This window comes from Prionailurus bengalensis, chromosome B4 (genome assembly GCF_016509475.1).
Source record: "Prionailurus bengalensis isolate Pbe53 chromosome B4, Fcat_Pben_1.1_paternal_pri, whole genome shotgun sequence".
In the NCBI taxonomy this organism is placed as follows: Eukaryota; Metazoa; Chordata; class Mammalia; order Carnivora; family Felidae; genus Prionailurus; species Prionailurus bengalensis.
The window spans coordinates 119,395,417-119,414,523 of NC_057358.1; the positions used below are offsets into that span (position 1 = coordinate 119,395,417).

The 19,107-nt window shown below is 39.5% G+C and overlaps 1 protein-coding gene across 2 annotated transcripts in view; it reads left to right on the top strand.

The window, feature by feature from the left end:
- Window positions 1-35: 35 nt before the first annotated feature.
- The window catches only part of APAF1 (apoptotic peptidase activating factor 1), a 92,448-nt gene continuing 73,376 nt past the window's right edge, over window positions 36-19,107 (top strand). The window contains exons 1-5 of one of the 2 annotated variants that reach the window (XM_043562268.1): window positions 36-232; window positions 3,854-4,028; window positions 4,221-4,413; window positions 5,072-5,269; window positions 18,497-18,680. In XM_043562268.1, the coding sequence (XP_043418203.1) occupies window positions 3,891-4,028; window positions 4,221-4,413; window positions 5,072-5,269; window positions 18,497-18,680 (713 nt within the window). In that variant the 5' untranslated portion in view covers window positions 36-232; window positions 3,854-3,890. The remainder of the gene's footprint in view (window positions 233-3,853; window positions 4,029-4,220; window positions 4,414-5,071; window positions 5,270-18,496; window positions 18,681-19,107) is intronic. The other variant, XM_043562269.1, reaches the window with a different exon arrangement.

The following is a 19,107-nucleotide window of genomic DNA, read 5'->3' on the forward strand; positions in this document are numbered from 1 at the left end:
CGGAGGACGCATCCTTAGGCGCGCGCGGCCACTAGCAGCAGCTGGAGCGCGCGCGGAGGCGTACTGTTCTTGGCGCTCGGAGTGTTATTTATTTGCGTGCGCGGGCGCGCGCTGTCCAGGCTGGGCGGGCGGAGCGGGCTTTGACTGCTCCGCGGTTCTGAGGCGAAGAGGAGGAGTTATCAAGTGGACGCTGATGCTGTATTTCTGGCCTGAGGGGGCGAGGGAGCAGAAGGTGAGGAGTCTCGGCCATCAGCGACCCTCGAGGACTTGAAGCCGCGGCGGCGTCCGGAGGGACGCCAGGCTCCGCTGAAGGGAAAGAGCGACTGCCCGAGTGGCCCTCCTCCCTTTGTGTCTGGGGTGGGGTCCACCCAGAGGGCGGCCCTCGGACCCGGGTTCACCTCGGCGCCCCGGGCCTGTGTGGTCGGCCTGCGGGGGTGACATCTACCTTTCCGCCAGTCAGAGGTCCCCGGGGATGGGGCGGGGGGGTAGAAATTCATTCAGGCGCCCCGGGCTACGGAGGCTCTGGTAGGCACCTGTGAGGCCCGGACTTGCCCCGGGGCTGCGCGCCGCGCCCTACATTCCTTTTAGGAAGCCCCCATTGCTTCGCTCCCCAGACCGCCACCCCCACCTTGACTTCCCAGTCTGTCCCCGCAGGGCTGCTCTTTCCAGTAAGACCAAGGTACACAGGTTTGGGTAAGTTTGTGCCTCGCTTTTCTGCCCGAGCTGGGTTCTTTGGAGGTTCAGTAGCCGATTTCAGGGACGCAGAATTCTGGGACAAGGAATAATTAGTAACCATCCTGCTCCTGTACCAGGAAGAGAGATTACTGAGAGAGGAAGTAGCCAACTATTACAGGTTTCCTGGATGAAATTGCCCTTTACTTTCTTTCTATTTAACATCTTTGAAGAGTTTGCTTTTACATTTTGATGCGGTTACAAAAGTGGGACACTGAATTTTTTCAGAATATTATGATTTGTGCAGAGTTTAAAAACGTGTTTAAAATTTACATAATGGGGATGGGTAAAGTTGGAAATTAGTTTCAGGTTGCCAATTTGCTTAGCAATTCGAAATAACCTAAAAAATTAACTAAAAATTAAGGGACGTTTTATGTTCAAAAAATTTTTAAAGTTTATTTATTTTGAGAGAGAGAGAGAGAGAACACAGGGGAGGGGCAGAGAGCGAGAGGGAGGGAGAGAGAGAATCCCAGGCAAGTTCTGTATTATCTGTGTGGAGTTGGATGAGGGCTCGAACTAACAAATCTAGAGATCATGACCTGAGGTAAAAGCAAGAGTCGGAGGCTTAACCGATTAAGCCACCCAGGCCCCAGAGGGGACGTTTATGTTTAAATTGAGATCATAAAATGTTATTAATGTTTAAAAAAATATCATAGCTTTATTCCAATCATAACTTTGTATTATCATTCAGTTTCATGCTAATACTGGACATTAGCATGCTGGACATGTGATGTCAAGGTGAACCTTGCCAAGTATAGGCACATGCTCTATTTCCCTATGTTGCAAGTGCCACAGTTGTGACTTTAAAAGTATATAGTCATTGTTGACACCTAATGATTATCCTTCCTCTCTGTGCACCCCAAATGATTTGTACTTACCTGTATTTTTGCACTTAGGACATCACATTCTAATTATCTCTTTAAGGGGCGCTGGGTGGCTCAGTCGGTTGAGCGACTGACTTGGGCTCAGGTCATGATCTCGAATTCCATGAGTTGGAGCCCCGTGTCAGGCTCTGTGCTGACAGCTCAGAGCCTGGAGCCTGCTTCGGATTCTGTGTCTCCCTCTCTCTCTGCCCCTCCCCGCTCGTGCTCTGTCTCAGAAATAAATAAACAATAAAAACATAAAAAATAAAAAAAACTTCTGTGAGTCTTTTAATTATCTCTTTAAATTTTTCTCTCCCACTAGATTGTGAATTCCTTCAGGGATATGATTTAATCTCTGTAGACTTCAGGGCTTGGCACATAGGGGCTCAAATGTTTACTGAATCAATAAATTAATATATTTAGACACTCACTGTATTACATTGGATAGAGTTCTGTTAATGTTTTAAAAACTTGCAAACATTCTGATCTGGATTTTATACCCATGGAAAAATTTGTGTTGTATCTGAAATAAAGTTGGTAGGAACTTAGAATATTATACTGTAAAGAATATTCTTTTTTTGTGTCCTCTTAAACCAAGGAATGACACCAAAGAATATTTTCTGTTGCTTTGTCATACTTAGCACAGCCAAAACATCAGTGGAGTAAGCATGTGAGAAATATGTTTTAGATGAAGATCTAGAGCTGACACTCACCTTGAGTGAGAACTAATGCTCAATACCAACAATGCTGTGGTTAGTCTTAATGTTTAATACAAGTTTCTAAACACTAGGATTTTAGTACGATCACTGTTTATAAAAATCATAAGGTTTTTTTAGCTCTTTTTTTAAATGTTTTATTTTTATTTTTGAGACCGTGAAAGCAGGGGAAGGGCAGAGAGGGAGACAGAATCTGAAGCAGATTTCAGGCTCTGAACTTTCAGCACAGAGCCTGACGTGGGTCTCAAACCCACGAACTGCAAGACCATGACCTGAGCCACCCAGGCACCTTTTAAGAAGTTTTTTAAATTGTAAAAATAATGTGTATTGAAAAAATTAAGACTATATAGAAAAGTACAAAAAAGAAAAAGGGGAAACGCACCAAATCTTGCTACTTGGAAGTAACCCAAAATGTTTTTCGTTGAGTAGACTTCCCAACATCTCCCAATATGTTTATATGTTACCAACACATATTTTGTGCTGTTTTGGGGATCATGTTTCTCATTTTTTTAATCAGTTTGTGGTGAACATCTTTACATGTCAGTGCGTGAAGATGTGTCTTGTTTTTTGTTTTTAAATGTTTATTTATTTTGAGACAAAGAGCAGGGGAGGGGCAGAGAGAGAGGGAGACAGAGAATCCCAAGCAGCATCTGTGTTGTCAATGTGGAGCCGGTGGCTGGGCTTGAACTCACAAGCTGTGAGATCATGACCTGAGCTGAAATCAAGAGTCCGATTCTTAACCAACTCAGCCACCCAGATACTCCATAGAGATGTGTTTTGTTTTAAATGGTTGTATAATATACCACTTTACATACATACTCTAATTTTTTAAATCCATACTTGGTGGGCATTTAGGTTGTTTTCATTTTTTTGGTGTGTCTATTAAAATGTTTATTTATTTTGAGAGAAAGGGAGAGTACGAGTTGGGGAGTGGTAGAGAGAAAGGGAGACGGAGAATCCCAAGTAGGCTTCTTGCTGTCAGCACAGAACCTGACACAGAGCTCGATCTCACAAACTGAGTGGAAATCAAGGATTTGGACGTCTAACCAGCTGAGTCACCCAGGTGCCCCTCATCTTTTTTGTTTTTAATTTTGTTTTGTTTTCATGTTTTTTTCTTACCCAAACATTCTATCTTAACTTTTTTTTTAAAGTAGGCTCCACACCCAATTTGTGGCTTGAACTCACAGCTCTGTTAACTCTGTTTTGTGTTTTGTGGTTTTTTTTTTTTTTGATACCTTTGCATACGTATGTAAATGTCTCCTTAAGGTAAATTTCTGGAAGTGGGATTTTTGGGTTAGAGACAATACTTAACCTTAAATGCTTTTATATCTTATCGCCTTCCAGAAAAGTTATATCCATTTTGTACTCTCCTCAAGTGTTGCATATGAAAACTCATTTTTTCACACCTTTGAAAGCGTTGGGTTTTGTCCAGTTTTAAAAATCTTTGCCAAAAAAAATCTTTTATTTCTTGATTACCAGTAATGTTGTACATCTTTTCATATCTTTATTGACCTGACAAAAATTTTGATGTTTTGTCCATAGCTGATGGTTGACAGCTTAGAGAAAAATTTGAGAGAGGATGGATGCAAAAGCTCGAAACTGTTTGCTTCAACATAGAGAAGCCCTGGAAAAGGACATTAAAACGTCCTACATCATGGATCGTATGATTAATGATGGAGTTTTAACAGTATCAGAGGAGGAAAAAGTAAAAAATGAGGTAAAGCCCTCTGAAGCAGTCTTTGCTATAAAGTTTTTTTTTTCTTTCCAATTTTTATTTAAAATGTTTTTTATAATTATTTGATGACTTTAAAAGGTTTTCTTAAATTTATTTCAGAACTTGCACTGGTCTCCACTAATTTATGTTGCAAACATACTCTTTGTAGTATACTAAACTACTTATTTTTTTTAGCCCACTCAGCAGCAACGAGCAGCTCTCCTAATTAAAATGATACTTAAAAAAGATAATTATTCCTACATATCATTCTACAATGCTCTAATACATGAAGGGTATAAAGATCTTGCTGGCCTTCTTCATGGTGGCATTCCTGTCATCTCTTCTTCGAATGGTGGCAAAGATTCAGTTGGTGGAATAACTTCATATGGTTTGTATTCATTATATCTTATATCACGTTGCTATGACAGTGCTACATTGCTGCAGTTTTATCGTATTTTAAATGGAGTCTGTTGAAGAGACTGGTTCACTGAAAATGCATGTGAAAAAATTATAGTTAGGTTTTCCAATTTAAATATATTTACTTGTACCTATGTTTACTCACATTTTCCTCTTGCCCAGGGAGCTGTCTACTGCTGAGGGAACAATACACATTTTTAGGGATTAAAAAGACAATTTTTAGGCTTTTATTTAAGCTCTTCTCCAGTTCTGTGTTTATTGAGCTCATGCATAGGAAAGAATAAGAATCTTTAGAAATCTATGTTCTTGAAAGGAACTCCATATTCCTTTACACCATCCTTTCCAGTCTTTAATATGAGGAAAAGAGATTGGAGAGTTAAGGAGGAATAGGGTGTATAAGGGCAGATGCAGATGGAGCTTTCCATTATCTGTAGTCATCTTGAAAGGCCTATGTTTGTTTTTGTTATGTTCTGAGAAATCAGAACATTGAGGTTAGTATGCTAGCCACATCTTCTCTTGGAAGTTCTGAGGTTAAAGCCCCAGCCTTGCTTCCTTTGGCTTTTATGGTATGACCTGAGTAACCATTTCAAAGTTCTGTTCATTCATACTTGTTTTGTTTTGGATTTCAGTAAGGACAGTCCTTTGTGAAGGTGGAGTGCCACAGAGACCGGTGGTCTTTGTTACTAGGAAGAAACTGGTGAACTCAATTCAGCAGAACCTCTTCAAACTAAATGGTGAACCAGGATGGGTCATCATATACGGAATGGCAGGTTGTGGGAAGTCTGTTTTAGCTGCAGAAACTGTTCGAGATCATTCTTTCTTAGATGGTAAGTTTGATTACCATGTGTTTCTGGCTAAGGAAGCATGGTATTAGTTTCCTGTTGCTGCTGTAGCAAATAACGAGAACTTTGGTGGCATAAAACAACACAAATTTATTATTGTACAGTTCTGGAAGTGAGAAGTCTAAAGTCGTTCTTACTGGGCTAAAGTCATGGTGTCAAGCAGGGCTGAGTTTCTTTTGGAGGCTCTAGGGAATATCCTTTCCCTTGGATTTTCCAGCTTCTAGAGATGGCCTGGACTCATGGTTCCTTCTTCCATTTTCAAAGCTGGTGGTACATAACATCTTCAGATCTTTTTCTCTCTTTATGATCTTTGCTTCTGTCACTGCCTCTCTTTCTCTGACTCACCTTTTTGCCTCCCTCTTCTAGGGGCCCTTGGATGATCCAGAATAATATCATCCCCAAATCCTTAATTTAATTGCATCTGCAAAGTCCTTTTTTGCCATTTAAGGTACTATGATTACAAGTTCTGTAGGTTAGGATGTGAACATCTTGGAGAAGCTGTTATTCTCCAATTCCAGGCCAATATTCTCCAATAGCCAGCCAAAGAGGCTTGGCTAACCAGTCTAATAAATTCATTATTAGATGGCACTTATTATTACTGGATTGAATCTAGTTCCCTTGTATCTTAATAATTGAGGGGCTTGTAGAGTTGAAAAAGGATTTTGAAAGGTTGTCCACTTTATATCCCTGTCTTTTAAGCAGTATTGGACTTACACGTTCCTGTCACTTGAGTGCTATAGAGAAGGAGAGTTTTGGAAACTCATTTCCATTAATGATTCTCCTAGTGGTGATTCTCCCATGTATTTGGCATCCTATACTAAACTATTAGTTCCATTTCTGTAATTACTTCCATCAGTGGTCTATCTTTAAAAATCTTTAGGGGCGCCTGGCTGGCTTAGTCAGTAGAGCATGCAACTCTAGATCTCAGGGTTGGGAGTTTGAATCCTATATTGGATTTTCGATATAGAGATTACTTAAAAAATCTTGAGGGGAAAAAAAAATCCTGGCTTCTCTTAAGAAAAAAATTTTTAGTAACTTGTCTATTTTATATGTAATCCCCAAGAAAAAGAAAAAAAATGGGAATTGTCTATGGCAACCAATGGGTTTTTGCAGATAGGCCTTTTTTTTAATTTGCTTTTTTTTTTTATTTTTAAAAATGTTATTTATTTTTGAGAGAGAGGGAGACAGAGGATCTGAAGCAGGTTCCGTGCTGAAAGCAAGAGAGCCTCATGTGGGGCTTGAATTCATAAACCATGAGATCGTGACCTAAGCTGATGTCAGATGCTTCACTGACTGAGCCACCAGGCACCCCTAGGTTTTTTTTTTTTTTTTTCTAATTTTTTTCAACGTTTTTTATTTATTTTTGGGACAGAGAGAGACAGAGCATGAATGGGGGAGGGGCAGAGAGAGAGGGAGACACAGAATCGGAAACAGGCTCCAGGCTCTGAGCCATCAGCCCAGAGCCCGACGCGGGGCTCGAACTCACGGACCGCGAGATCGTGACCTGGCTGAAGTCGGACGCTTAACCGACTGCGCCACCCAGGCGCCCCAGGTTTTTTTTTTTTTAAGAAATCACTACACTCAGTGTGGGGCTTGAACTCACAACCTTGAGATCAAGAGTCCCATGGGGCACCTGGGTGACTCAGTCAGTTGGGCGTCCAACTTTGGCTCAGGTCACGATCTCACTGGTCACAAGTTTGGGCCCTGCATCAGGCTCTGTGCTGACAGCTCAGTGACTGGGGCCTGCTTTGGATTCTGTGTCTCCCTCTCTGCCCTCCCCCACTCACACTCTGTCTCTCTCAAAAATAAAATAAATACAAGAGTCCCATGCTCGACTCACTGAGCCAGCTAGGCACCCCTGTGGATAGGCTTTATAGATTCATTTGACATCTAGTGACTGACTTCTTGCTTCAGGTATTCATGTATTCAGCAAATGTTTGAGAGCCTACTATGGAGCTTGGCAAAAAGGAAGGTCCAGTCTGTGCATCTAAGAAATTTATTCACAGTCAAGTAGGGGAGACAGACACGTAAACAAGTTATATGTGACAAACGGAGCAGTAGAAACAAGTATGTGGTACAAAGTTAGAACAAAGGAAGGAAGTATTATCTCTCTGGGGGAAGAGGATGAACAGGACAGGCTCCTCTAATGACATGACATTTTAGCTGGAGTTTGGAGGAATAATAGAAGTTTGCTAGGTAGACTAGGTAGGGTTGGGAGAGTAGCGAAGGTATTGAATAGACTGGGGAAGGGCATACTGTGCAGAAGAGTGTTTAGGACATGTCGCAGGTGTACTGCTGACCTTAATGAATCTGGTGGGTTCTCAAGGTATTCATAGTTAGACAGCTCCATCAGTCTTTGGTTGCCTTCATTCATTAGTGACTTCAAGTGGAATTTAAAGATGGTTCTTGACTTCTAGTTGTTAATAACTTTTTTGTTTATAATACATAATAAGCAGTTAAAAGAGTTTATGATGAGATGACAAAATTAATGATGGAATAAATAGTAAGCGTTTAAGAGATTTAGACAGGGGCACCTGGGTGGCTCAGTCGGTTGGGCATCTGACTTCGGCTCAGGTCACGATCTCACGGTCCGTGAGTTCGACCCCCGCATCGGGCTCTGGGCTGATGGCTCAGAGCCTGGAGCCTGCTTCTGATTCTGTGTCTCCCTCTCTCTCTGCCCCTCCCCCGTTCATGCTCTGTCTCTCTCTGTCTCAAAAATAAATAAAACGTTAAAAAAAATTAAAAAAAAGAAAAAAAAGAAAAAAGATTTAGACAGATGAAGGCTAGGGCACATCTGTTGTACTCACCCTGCTTTGGTGTATACTTCACAGCCCTTGTCAGCAGTATTGATCTTCTTTTGTTAGAAAAATGCCCAATTCCTTGGTTTTTCCCTGTTGTCATTAGAGAGAAGTTTGTGGGATTCAGTTCCATCCAAGTCTTATGGCTAAGGTTTTATTTGAATACTTATTTATTCATTCGCTCACTCTACTGCAAAGTTGATCACTAAGGGTATTTCAGAGTAAAAATTGGTTTAAGTTCTTTTAGTGTGAAGAAATTCATTTTCCTTACAATATTATGATGAATTTCCTTTAAAAACATATTTATAGCTTACTAATTTAAAGGTTAGAAGTATGCCGCTCAACTCAGTTTAAATCACTCTAGATTACTGAAGTGAATTTTCAATTTTAGGGGTTAAAATTGACCAATAACTTATGGAATTAATTACCCAGGAATCAGATGGTATAAATTGTGGTCTCAGAGTTTTAACCACCTTGTTTTGAGAAAATGTCAAAGATACTGGCAATAGTCCAGTGTGTAATGTAGTTAATATCTTTCATATACTTTGAGATTTCATGTTAATGTATAGAGGATTGAATTAATCATTGTTTAGTTCACACCTGTTTTCATATTGGGTCTGTGTAAGACTTAGCTTTTTCTTTTCTTTATTTTCTTTTTCTTTCTTTTTTTTTGGTATAAGACTTAGCTCTTAGCTATTATGTTTGTTTTCTTTTAAAAATTTCCCATTCTCGATAAAGAAATTGTGGTTTATATACACAATGGAGTACTATGTGGCAATGAGAAAGAATGAAATATGGCCCTTTGTAGCACCGTGGTTGGAACTGGAGAGTGTGATGCTAGGTGAAATAAGCCATACAGAGAAATACAGATACCATATGTGTTCACTCTTAGGTGGATCCTGAGAAACTTAACAGAAACCCGTGGGGGAGGGGAAGGGAAAAAAAAAAAAAAGGTTAGAGTGGGAGAGAGCCAAAGCATAAGAGACTCTTAAAAACTGAGAACAAACTGAGGGTTGGTGGGGGGGTGGGAGGGAGGGAAGGGTAGGTGATGGGCATTGAAGAGGGCATCTTTTGGGATGAGCCCTGGGTGTTGTATGGAAACCAATTTGACAATAAATTTCATATATTAAAAAAAAATTCCCATTCTCATTTTCCATCCATTCCTTTAATACACACTTTTCCATTGTGTCTCCTCTTCTGTTTCATCTCCACAGTAATTCTTTAAGACCAGCTGGGTGTTCTACAGTTTAACTCAATTCTGACACTATGTACCTGGAGATAGTGGCAGATCCCACAGGTTAAGGGCTTAATCTTGCAAGACTGCCCTCCTGCCATCCCTCCCATCCTTCAGATGCTAATCATAAGTCCAGGTTGTTAGCTGTGCATCTGACCAAATGGCTATAGATTGGACTTTCCCTCTTGGATTTGATTAATTTGCTAGAGTGACTTTCAATATATATATATATATTTTTAATGTTTATTTATTTCTGAGAGAGAGAGAGGGTGACACAGATCTGAAGTAGGCTCCAGCTCTGAGCTGTCAGCACAGAGTCCCATGCGAGGCTCAAACCCATGAACCGTGAGATCATGACCTGAGCTGAAGTTGGATGCTTAACCGACTGAGCCACCCAGGTGTCCCTAGTGTAGCTTCAAAGGAAAACATTTTATGTACTAGATTACTTGTTTATTATAAAAGCATACAAGAGAGGAACCGCCAGATGGAAGAGATGCAGTAGGGGCAAGGTATGTGGGAAGGGGTGTTGAGCTTCCCTGACAACTCTAGTATACCACTCTGTCTACACCTTCATTGCAAAGGCTGTCTATACCCCCCTTTTGGGAGGCTTCATTAAAATGAAGGTGATTAAATCATTGGCCATTAGTGATTGAGTTCAATTTCCAGCCTCTCTTCCCTCTCTAGAGGTCTGGAAGATCTGGGGCATGGGGCTGGAAGTTCCAACCCTCTATATGGTTGGTTCCCTGGCAGCAGTCCCCATTTTTCCATTATATTGAGCCTTTTCGAAAGTAATTTTATTAACAAACTCAGGTGTGGTTGAAAGTGTCTTATATGAATAATTTTCACTTTTATACCTCTGGCATTATTTCAGGAACTGGGAACAAAACTAAATATTATAAAAGGTGTCCCTATGGCTCTTATTTGGGAAATTACAAGGGTTTTACAGCTATGTGCCAGGAACAGTGATGAAGACCAAATATATTGATCACTGTATCACCTCCCCATAGGTGATCACACCTCCCCATAGGTGATCCTTCCAGTGTATTTAATGTATGTTCTTTGTAAGCATATTTGTAATGTATGTTTTCTTGTAAAATGTGTTGTTTGTAGGCAGGTATTTTAAATTTGCGTAAATGTTATAGCGTTAATTATTCTATTTCTTACCTCTCGACATTGTTTTTAAGATTTATCTTTGTTGCTGGGTATATATCTTATTTGTTACACCTGATTGCTATCCTACATGGGGTGCATCTAGCACATTTTATTGTTTATTCCCCTAGTTAATAGATACATAGATGGTCTCCAACTCTTTGCAGCCCCACTAAAGCTGGGTTGAACTTTTACAGAAGTGAAAATTTTTTGAGTGTATGTATCTAGGAGCAGAATCACTAAATTATAGAAAATGGTGACATCAGATTTGATTGCCCTCCAATCTGTATGTTCCCACCAGTAGTGTATGAGGGATCCTATAATCTCACTTCCTTATTGACACTAGGTATCATCTAGATTTATAATTTTTTGCTAGGTCAGCAAGTATAATCTTTTAATTTGCATTTCTCTGATAACTTGAGTTTGACTATTTCTAAGGAAGCTTTTTAGCTTTTTGGGTTTCCTTTTTTTAATTTTGTTTGTCTCATTTGTCTGTTTTTCCATTGAGATTTCTTTTTCTCTTTGCTCTCTAGGAGTTTCTTTTATATTCTAGATATTTGATGCTGTTGGTTTTAGATTATGTAAATATCTTCTTTTTATTTGTCTGTATTAACTTTGCCCTGGATGTCTTTAACAGAAATCTTTAATTCTGATATAGTCAAATTAATGAATTTTTGTGTCTTCTAATTTGTGCTTCTTGAATTTTGCTTAAGTACTTCTAATACGGTATTATTCAGATTTAGTTCATTAATGTTTTTGGAGTCTGCTTTAATATATCCACTAATTCAAGAGTAGATACTTTACTGAAGATAAATTTTAGTCACTGGAGTTCATTTCCATTCTAAAATATAGGAATCTTGGATTTTTGCCATTTAATTGTAGTATGAAACCTTTTTTTTTTTCTTTTGTAAGTGTCGATAGCTGTAAGGTTTACAAACTTTATTAACACTGTGGTTCTGGGGGCACCTGGGTGGCTCAGTTGGCTAAGTGTCCGACTTTGGCTCAGGTCATGATCTCACAGTTCATGGGTTTGAGCCCCATGTCGGGCTCTGTGCTGACAGCTCAGAGTTGGGAGCCTGCTTTGGATTCTGTGTCTCCCTCTCTGCCCCTCACCTGGTCATGCTTGCTCATGCTCTCTCTCTGTCACAAAATAAACAAACATTAAAAAATTAAAAAAAAAACTGGTTCTTATAGAATTTTTGTTGTCTTAGGGTGGTGTTGAAAGAAATTATTAAAATTAATAAAGAATATTAGATTCTTAACTATTTATGCCTATACATTTTTAGGTAACCCAATTTCCTTTTTTTTAAAGTTTATTTATTTTGGGAGAGCTTGAGTAGGGGAGGGAAAGAGAGAGAGACGAGAGAGGAGAGAGAGGGAGAGGGAGAGAGAGGGAGAATCCCAAGCAGGCCCCTGCACTGTCAGTACAGAGCTGACAGGGGGCTTAAACTCACCCACTGTGAGATCATGACCTGAGCCAAAATCAAGAGTCAGTTGGTTAACTGACTGAACCACCCAAGGTGCCCCGAGTAACCCAGTTTCCTTTCGAATGTTCAACCCTTTATTTATTTTGGGTGTGGGTAGGAAAATAGGAGTTCACAGGTGTTTTTAAAAAATTTTTTTAAGTGTTTATTTTTGAGAGAGAGAGAGAGGGAGAGGGAGGGGGACAAAGTGTGAGCTGGGAAGGGGCAGAGAGTGAGGGAGACACAGAATCCAAAGCAGGCTTCAGGCTCTGAGCTGTCAGCACAGAGCCCAATGCAGGGCTTGAACTCACAAGCTGTGAGATCATGACCTGAGTTGAAGTCGGACGCCCAACCGACTGAGCCACCCAGGTGCCCCCCCTTTTTTTTTAAATGTTTATTTATTTATTTTGAGAGAGAGAGGTAGAGAGAGCATATGTGATAGAGCAAGGAACAGAGAGAGGGGGAGAGAGAATCCCAAGCAGACTCTGTGGTGCTTGAACTCACAAACTGTGAGATCATGACCTGAGCTGAAATCAAGAATCAGATGTTTAACCTACCGAGCTACCCAGGTGCCTGGAGGAGTTAACATGTTTATAAACCATTGATATCGCTGTGTATATATGCTGAGTTTTTAAAGCATGGAAGCTTTATCTGGAGGCTGTCTACTATTCGTTCTGTCCTTCCTAAGATTTCTTTGATGCTATTAGATTTTTGATTGCTACCAGGACAAATCACATGTGAAAGTAGGATGGGGTTACTTTTCTCTGATTAAAGGCAGTGTTTTTGTGAATAAGTTCCCCTGAATGAATTACAGGTGTAAGCCTCATTCAAGGCTGACTTGCTCCCTCTTGTGCCCATAGTCAAGATGTTTGCATTCTTTCTGAAATGTGGAATTAATACTGTTATACCGTGATGGTAGGAGATTGGCAGATGAGTTGGTCATCTGGTCTCTTTGTTTTTCTTTATAAAGCTAGCAGTGTTTTATTTTTTCTTTTATGTGTTTCTTTTTTTTTTTTTTTTTTAAGCCTCTCTCTCTCTCTCTCTCTCTTTTTAATTAAACTCTGTACCCAGCATGGGGCTTGAACTCATGACCCTGAGATCAAGAGTCACATGTTCTACCGACTAAGCCAGCCAGGGGCCCCTTGGATATGTTTCTAATGCCCTAATGTTTTTGTTTTAAATTTAGGAGAGAAAGATTTTTTTTTTTTTTGCTTTTGAACATATTGTGCTTTTATTTTTTAAAAACTTTGTTTTTAATTGAAGTATAGTTGACACAATGTTACATTAGGTTCAGGTATACAACATAGTGATTTGAGGACTCTACACATTATCTATAACCCCAAGTATAGCTACCATCTGTCACCATACAGTGCTATTATAATACCATTCCCTGTATTCCCTATGCTGTACCTTTCATCTCCTTGACTTTTCATTCCATAACTGGAAGCCTGTACCTCCCACTTCCCTTCATCCATTTTGCCCAGTGTCTCCACTCCCCTCCCTTCTATGAGTTTGTTCTCTGTATTTATGGGTCTGTTTATGCTTTTTGTTTGTTTATTTGTTTTTTAGATTCTACGTTTACGTGATGTCATATGGTATTTGTCTTTAGGAGAGAAAGACCTTTGGTCTAGGTAATAGGTACTTAAATTTAAATCTGAGGAATTTATTAGCTAGTTACATCTGGACACTTTCCATTGTCTTTTACTCTGGGATGACTTTTTTTCCCCCCTAAGTTCTTTATTCTGAGAGAGAGAGAGAGAGGGAGAGTGTGCATGCACACAACGTGTGGGGGAGGAGGTGCGGGGGGAGAGAGAGAGAGAGAGAATGAATGAATCCCAAGTAGGCTGTGTGCTGACAGTGTGGACTTTGAGATCATGGCCTGAGCTGAAATAGTCAGCTGCTGAACCAACTAAACCACTCAGGTGCCTCGATTTTTAAGAAATTTTAAATGGAATGCACACATTAAACAAAACAAAACATAAAACCTTAGGAGCAACAGGTAGTTTAAAATCTGTTTTAAATGTTACAAAAGTAGGGGTGCCTGGCTGGCTCAGTCAGTAGAGCATGTAATGCTTGATCTTGGGGTTGTAAGTTTGAGCCCCACATGGGGTATAGAGATTACTTACAAATAAAATCTTTAAAAAAGTTACAAAAGTAGTATTTTCATTTAAAAAGGAGTAAAAATTCTTTTCACTTGCTTTTTTTTCCTTTCTCCTAAATTCTAAATCCTTTAGCAGAGGTAATTGTGGTTAACAGTTTACAGTGAAGTTTTCCAAAACTTTTTTCCTGTACATTTACAAACCTGTGCACACACAGAATGCAGCTGTAACACTAAGGGAAACCTCAGGGATTTACTATTTCATAAATGTAGACTTATACTGAGGGAAGTCTCAGAAGCTTTCACTGATAATCAAACCGTGCTTCACAGCACTGTCTTTACCCTAGTTCCCTGCAGAATTCTCTATCTCCCGGTCATTTGTTATCTTTTAGATTCTCATGCGGTTACTAGTTAGTACATTGCCAATTCTGATCTAGGTTTCCTCCTCTCATTCCCAAGCTTTTCTGTCTTATCCCCTAGGTTTTCTCCTCTGTGATCAGGAAACTCTTCTATCTTATCAACCTGTTCTGAGAATGTTTATTTCCTTGCCTTATCTAAAATTGGGCATTCCCCCACTGCTCCCCCCCCCCACCCCCCCCAATACCACATTCTCCATAGCTACCTTCCATGGTTTGGCAACTTTTTTCCCTTTACACCCTATATACTTAAGCACTAGGAAGTGTTTGATGTTGTCCTTGCTTTCTGTTGCCTCATCCAGACCATTAATACTCCCTTTTCCAGCTAAAGTCTTTATCCTTTGAAGTTCACTTCTCTGATCCTTCCCAGTTATGATATTGTTCTCATTCATTGATGATTGGAGTTCTTAATTATAAATTTAAGCTCTTCTTCTGTTGACACTCTTAGTAAGATCAGTTGACATTTATATAGATGAGTCATCCAAAACCTTGGCCTCTCAGTTTCTTGATTTCTTTATCTGCAGTGACCATTGTCTTTATTTTCCTTTAGCCATTTGCTTCTTTGATCACAGACTGGACCCTTGTCCTTGCCAATACCGGAAATGATACTGCTTTTGAAATCTTAACGTTAAACCTGTTCTACCCTTTGCCCACCTCCATCTATTCTTCAAGTTCACTACTACAGTTTTCTGATCTATCAAGACTTATTTCTTTTTGATTCCATAATATCCTCACTATTTATCCCATTAGCACCCTCCTAGGCTCAGACCTAGGTTTTTATTGCCCATTATTCAGTTGCTTCACAGCACATGCTCTTGGCTCTTTAGTTTCTCCTTACTTGGGTAAAAGCTGATTGCTTCTTCTCTGCTAGGAGATGGGATCTAATTGCTTACTCCCCATTGCTTCATCCAGACAGTTACTTGCTTATTCCACATTGCTTCATCCAGACCATAATTTCCTTCCTCTTTGCTGAAGAAAATCACCCAACTTAGTTCCAGTGTAAATTTATGACCATAAACCTTGGCAATTTTGCTAGGTTTAGTTAGTGGATGTGTAATTATTGCATTGAAGTTTATAGGGTGTAATCAAAAAACAACTTTTTTCCCGTGTTGCCTGTTCAAAACTTCCCTGGGACTGATTCTTTCCCTCACCTTGTACAGGTTCAGAGTCCCCAGGTCACTTCAAATTTTAAAAACAATCTAATTTTTTTTTAAGTTTTTATTTTAATTCCAGTTAGGTAGCATACAGTGTTGGATTAGTTTCAGGTATATGATACAGCTATTCAACAATTCTGCATCATCTGGTGCTCATCACAAGTGTACTTTTTTTTTTTTTTTAATTTTTTTTTTTCAACGTTTTTTTTATTTATTTTTGGGACAGAGAGAGGCAGAGCATGAACGGGGGAGGGGCAGAGAGAGAGGGAGACACAGAATCGGAAGCAGGCTCCAGGCTCTGAGCCATCAGCCCAGAGCCCGACGCGGGGCTCGAACTCACACACCGCGAGATCGTGACCTGGCTGAAGTCGGACGCTTAACCGACTGCGCCACCCAGGCGCCCCACAAGTGTACTTTTTAAAATTTTTTTTTTTTTTAATTTTTTTTTTCAACGTTTATTTATTTTTGGGACAGAGACAGAGCATGAACGGGGGAGGGGCAGAGAGAGAGGGAGACACAGAATCGGAAACAGGCTCCAGGCTCTGAGCCATCAGCCCAGAGCCCGACGCGGGGCTCGAACTCACGGACCGCGAGATCGTGACCTGGCTGAAGTCGGACGCTTAACCGACTGCGCCACCCAGGCACCCCTTTAAAAATTTTTTTTGATGTAACTGTAACTTTATTCTTTACAAGGTTATATTTATTTCAGGTATGCAGTATAGTGATTCAACAGTTCCATACATCATCCCAAACAAATCCCATCACCTATTTAACCCATCCCCCCTCCCACCTCTCCTCTGGTAACCATCAGTTTGTTCTCTATAGTTAAGAATCTGTTTCTTGGTTTATCTCTCTTTTTCCCTGTGCTCATTTGTTTTGTTTCTTAAATTCCACATGAGTGAAATCCTATGGTATTTGTTTTTCTCTGATTTATTTCTCTTAGCATTATACTCTCTAGCTTCATCCGTGTCATTGCATATGCCAAGATTTCATTCTTTTTTTGTGGTTGAATAATATTCCATTGTGTATATATACATCTTTATCCATTTCATTAATCGATGGGTACTTGAGCTGCTTCCATAATTTGGGTACTGTAGATAATGCTGCTATGTATCCCTTTGAATTAGTGTTTCTGTATTTTTTGGGTAAATACTCAGTGCCATTGCTGGACCATGGGATAGTTCTGTTTTTAACTTTTTGAGGAATCTCCATACTGTTTTCCATAGTGGCTGCACCAGTTTGCATTCCAGCAATCTAATTTCAATAATTAAAATGTCAAGGCCTATTTAATATTCCAAACTTCATTTATATGTAAGGTTTTCTCTTTCCTCAGTTGGTCCTGCCTCAGGCTTGGGAAGAGGTGGTTAGGGTGGACATTGCAGGTTGTTTCCAGCTTTTTTCTGTTGAAAATAGTGCTGCAGTAAATATCCTTGAGGAGGTGGAATAGTTTAGAATGAGCAGTGGTGCTGGAGGTTTGAATCCCAGCTCTACTTTATTAACCTGTGTGACTTTGGACAAACTACTCAATCTTCCTATACCTCAGTTTCCTTATCTATAAAATGGGGAAAATAAGTGTCTTCCTGATAGTTTACGATGTGGATTAAAAATAGATTAATATGTAGAACCCTTAGAATATCTGTCATAAGTAGGTCTTTGCATTTATACAGATCTTTCTTTTGGATGGTTAAGGTTTTATAATAGTGATTTTTGTACTTAATTATTTGTAAACACCAGTAAACAAAAATTGCCCTTTGGTATGTTATAACTTATTAATCTTTATCTATTTTTTGTATTTTCTTATACTATTTATGATTACCTAATATAAATCTTTATGGTTAATGCCACTGGTATGGTCTAATGCTACTGCTCACCATATTTTACACATAGGAACCCTTCTTGCATTTTTTTTTTTTTAATCTATACACGGAGCTGATTAAGTATAGTCTATGAAGGCTTAAGATTTTTGGCTCCTGATACCTATGTAAGTAAAAATATGTATTGTAAGATATACTGTGGCTTGATTAACAATGATAATGATGTTAACAGTTGAAAGTAACAGTAATAATAATTTCCATTCTTATATGGTGCCTACTACTTCAAAGCTTAATATTTGCAGGGTGCTCTCAGATCCATATCACTAGTAATCCTGTCTGTTATAATACCTTACAGTTAACACCATAGTAAATTTACATGTTATTAATTTCTCAGTGTAACTCTGAAATGGGTAAGGTAAATAATATCTTAGTATACGTCAGTATAACAAATGAAAGTGAGGTTAAGTGATTTGCTAAAGATAGCATAGCTAGTAAGCAGTAGAGCCAGACTTGAACCTAACTTCTTACTTTAAGTTTCTATACGAGAACCATAATGAGTGAGTTATGTGTTCCTGGATATCTGTGGTTCTCAGTCAGAGGCAATTTTGCCCCCAGGGGGACATTTGACAATGTTTGGAGATATCTTTGGTTGTCATAATCAGGGAGGAGGAATGCTACTAGCATATAGTGGGTAGAGGCCAGGGAGACTGTTAAACATCCTACAATGCCCAGGAAAGTTCCTTACAATAAAGAATTATCTGGCCCAAAATGTCAAAAGTACTGAGTTTGATAAATTATGTTTTACAGTGATCATTGATGACATAGGACAAAAACTAAATTTTAGTTTGGTAAGATTTTACTGATAAACAGATTTATTTCATACTTCAGTTTCTTCACATCTTCAGCTCTTCTTAGATTCAGGTTATAAAGCTCGACAGTACTCTACAAGCGAAATATGTACACTGAATCAAGAGAAATTAAAGATAGGATGAGGTTGAAATTGGAGCAAATCTAATCACCAAAATCTTTCAAAGGAGGACACCTGTTCAAAGGCCTTAAGTTTATTATTATTATTTATTTTCCTAGGTTGTTTCCCAGGGGGTGTGCACTGGGTTTCAGTTGGGAAACAAGACAAGTCTGGGCTTCTGATGAAACTGCAGAATCTTTGCGCACGGTTGGATCAGGATGAGAGTTTCTCCCAGAGGCTTCCACTCAATATTGAAGAGGCTAAAGACCGCCTTCGCATTCTGATGCTGCGTAAACACCCACGGTACAGATAGACAAATTTAATGTATGAAGTCCCAATGAGACTTAACTGCTGACAGTTTGAGAACATCATACCCTTTTCTTGCTCTTCAGTAGAGATCTAAGAATGAACCGTTGCTTTTCTGCTGTTCTTTGTCTTGTATTAAAACAAAGGTGGCTGCCACTGGGCAAAAATTGCTACTTTTCTTTGCATTCTACCTACTATGTCTCTTATCTACCACTGGGGTGCTCAAGAAGTATTTCTTAAGAAGGTGAGTTGGTTAGTGATCTTTGCTAGAAAATGCAAGCTTCTTACCTTGAATCCATTCTTTTTTTATGTTTATTTTTAGAGAGCGAGCATATGTGTGCACCAGTGTGTGTGCCAGCAGGGGAGGGGCAAAGAGAGGGGGAGGGAGAGAAAGAGAGAATCCCAAGCAGGCTCCACACCCAGC